This window comes from Penaeus vannamei, chromosome 29 (assembly GCF_042767895.1).
Source record: "Penaeus vannamei isolate JL-2024 chromosome 29, ASM4276789v1, whole genome shotgun sequence".
Classification (NCBI taxonomy): Eukaryota; Metazoa; Arthropoda; class Malacostraca; order Decapoda; family Penaeidae; genus Penaeus; species Penaeus vannamei.
In genome coordinates this window covers 14,417,501-14,421,172 of record NC_091577.1, presented here as the reverse complement: position 1 = coordinate 14,421,172, position 3,672 = coordinate 14,417,501, and the positions used below count along the sequence as shown (strand labels likewise).

Below are 3,672 nucleotides of genomic sequence, written 5' to 3'. Positions count from 1 at the left end.
TGGAGAGTAACGAAACTGCAGTGATGCCAATCTCTTACACGGCTCGACACCCGCCTAAGCCGCCTCCCCCAGTGCAATGTAAATTGATTCTCGCGTTTATTATCTTATCATGTTTTTTGTAGTAATGTAAAGCAAATTACAGTGACATTGCAGTAAAATAGCAAAAATAAAATGATAAGCTTGAGTATCGTGTGGTGTTTCTCTCGTCAGACGCTGAACTGTTTTATTCAAGTAAAAAAAAAAAAACGTTATTGTTTGTCTGGCCTGCCGATCTCTGTATAATTACACTATCAGATGTTTTCTGGTTATCAGCTAGATAATATACAGTATTTTCTGACTGAATGTAGCAAAAATCGCTAGCTCTAGTAAAAAATTGCTAATCTGGCAACACTGCTTGTTGACAAAATGTACTGCCTTTTCCAAGTGAAATTGTTTCAAAGCACATGGTTATTTCAGTAATGATCATAGTCCGTTGTTATTCAAGTTTCATCGTTTGTTGTATTTTACAGTGACTATGACTTCGTTGTATAACTCCTAGAGAATATTCACTCACTGACATAATCAGTTTGATTTTGGTAGTTACGCAGGGGGGGGAAGGGGGAGGAATATTCATGTATGGATGAGAAAATGTTATTACTCCGTGTGCTATTTAACGTCATAATATTCATCATATTAAAGGGAAGATTAATTTAAAATTTGAATTCACACAAGCAAACAGACAGACGATGTTGTATTGGCGGGAAGGTTTTGGGAGAGGAACCGGGGGATAAGACGGTTAATCTTATTTTCCATATCTATTCGCCGTATCAGTTTTTCATATATGTTCGTTTTTATTTCAACTTCGTCATATCAATACAGGCGTTTATTACGTGCATAAACAAAAACATGATCAAGTGTATGGTTAGTCGCTGATGTGTAAAAATATTTAGCGTATATACAGATACGCTAAACTTGATAAGCAATGGCATATCTGAATTTCCTTTGCATCTTCTGTATCACCCCCTCTTCTTTCTTGAATATGTGATTTAAGTATGTGTGGTGGATATACTGCATATGTACTTTTGTCATGTCTACTGTTTTATCGATTTGTTTCACATATACAAACCAAAAGGAAACATGCCAAAATATACTAAAAAAAGGAAGTAGGAAAACACATCCTAAGATAAAGAAAAATAATGAATAAGAATAAAAACACGGCACCACGCCACGAGGTATTGTGATCACGCGTTCCCATAAAGCCCAACAGGAACGCGGTATATGCGGGGCGGCCGATTCGAGAAACCTGATTGGCTGGCGACTGAGCTAAAGGTTTTAAGCAGGAAAGCATTGCGTGCCAGTCGTCTCACATCGCTTGCAGAGAAACAACGTGGTTTTGTTGTATCTTTTATTCTAAAATCTAGAATACTGGTACAAATTTGACCTTCATTGATTCTTCAGAGTTTAAGGTATGTGACATCTATCATTACATGAGTGCTAGTGATCGCCGCTTAATGTTTTTTTGCGTAGATTCATGAGTCGGGCAAGCAGCTGTTCATATCCATCACGCGCACACGTGCATGTGTGTGAAATTACTGCTTGCTTGGTTGATGAATCTATTCCAAACATTGGTCAGCGTCAGATATTCAAATTCAAACGTGTATATTTTTGTATTGTAAAGTACACATAATATAAACTCTTTGTTTATTGCATATTCATATTACTATGTCTATAGTGTTATTTTGATATATATGAACACAAAATATATATGTTCAGATACAGTGCATTACTTGAGTGAAATATGATGTAGATTTTTGGATATTATCTAAAAGGCTAACGAGTAACACTTCGTTGTATTTTCAGCATGGTACCAACGAACGAATCTCAGAGCAGTGGGTTTACCTGGCACACACCCGTATATCCAGACGAAGGAATGGATTCCGTTCCTCTTGCATCTGGCATCCAGCAAGACTGCAACCAATATGAATATAAAGAAGCTGGTAGAGAGACGGTGTTATATGGTAGTTACGGAGAAAATTATGGCATGGCGGAATACAATAACAACACCGTTATGGGGGCGTATGATTCTAAATTCTCCGGGGTTACGACAATAAAAGAAAAGATAATGGTATGCGATCCCTGTGGACAGAAAACGACAGAAGAGGAGAGTGCGGGGCACCTCCTCTTCGGCGGAGTTGAGTGTACGGAGTGTAGATTGCAGCTGAGGACATGTGAGGATTTTAGGAAGAGGAAAGAGGGTAGATGTAGTTATGCCCATGACAGTAACCACATCTTCCAGTTTTGCAAAGAATTTGGCAGTTTCCATGAAAAGACATCACCCAGGAAGTCGGGTAACCAGTCCCCAGTCTTGCAAAAACTGTCATCTCATGCTAACAAGCAAGAATCCCTTCGAAATACAGCATCCTGGATATCAACCATAAATGATGGAACTAGTTGCCAGGATAATGTCACTGAGATTTACATGGATTATACACCTGTCAATCAAGAATCCGGTCTTGGGGCAGTAGAGTCGTCGGACAAAGCTGAAAGATCCATTTTGCAAGATCAAGAGGGTGAATTCGGCGATGTTCTCCTTTTAGAATCCTACAGCCTAGACCACGTGGAAGAAATGGTCGAGTATCATGTAGCCAAGAATGATTCAACAGATTGTATAATCCTCGAGGAAGTGAAACCACAAAAATGCACACAAGCAAATCGGAGTCTGCATTTATTCGAGTTGCCTGATGACTTTAAAACGAAAAGAGAAACGAAATTAGAAACCTGTCCCGAGGATTGGAAAATTGGCGGTGGGTATCACGACTCGAAGAAAGGCATAAAACTCGAAGTGAAACCCAAACAGAATACCGACATCTTCGACTCCCCTGCAGAAATTAAGAGAGAGCCAAAACAGGAGTTTCCAATTCACCCCAAATTCATGGAGACGCCCAGCGACGGCTATTACTACCTGGGTCATGAAGCCATCGAAGAGTGTCCCATGTGCTATGCTGCACTCTGCCCTTCCAGATTCACAGTCAATGCCAGGACCTACGTTTTAACAACGGTCTGTACCGACTGTAACCTGCCCATCTATTTGATGATCGACCCCTATAGCTTGTTATAGAAAATTCTTCCAGAGAAACAACGGCCCCTTATGTACATGTTGCACTCTCAAGATTGTTGTACTGTATTCAAGGGTCGTGTGTTTTGTCCTGTATATATAGACTGTACATAATAAAGAGACTTATTGAAATACGCATTTCATTTCTAGAGTGCTATCCTGTCTTATAAAGGGAATATCTAGTGATCTAAAAACATCTGTTCGAATATGAAATACCCAGCAATCATGAATCATCTATGAATAATGGTCGATTTTATTTTATTAAGTACTGGAGTTAATGTACATAGCTCGTTATACTAATAGGTATTCATATACGAACTGATGTGCCACCCTTTCTAAATACCTTTTATTTAAATTCAAATTCCCTTCCAACTTCTGTTCTTTTTCCCTTACCTTTCCCAACCACCTCTCTCTCTCATCCTCTTCCCTTTCCCAGTCCCCTTTCTCCCTTTTTTTTAATCCCCTCCCTTTCTCCACCTCACCTTTCTTCTCTCCCGTCCGTTCCCCTTCTCTTTCCCACGGTCTAACAGCTTCAGTGCAGCGTCCGTGCCTCGAATCAAAATAATGATCATGATATT

The 3,672-nt window shown here is 39.5% G+C and overlaps 1 protein-coding gene across 1 annotated transcript; it reads left to right on the top strand.

The window, feature by feature from the left end:
- Window positions 1-1,293: 1,293 nt before the first annotated feature.
- Window positions 1,294-3,226, top strand: LOC138867260 (uncharacterized). Its single transcript, XM_070142243.1, has 2 exons — window positions 1,294-1,445; window positions 1,840-3,226. The coding sequence occupies exon 2, from the start codon at window positions 1,841-1,843 to the stop codon at window positions 3,095-3,097; it is 1,257 nt and encodes a 418-aa protein (XP_069998344.1). The 5' UTR covers window positions 1,294-1,445; window position 1,840; the 3' UTR covers window positions 3,098-3,226.
- Window positions 3,227-3,672: the final 446 nt, after the last annotated feature.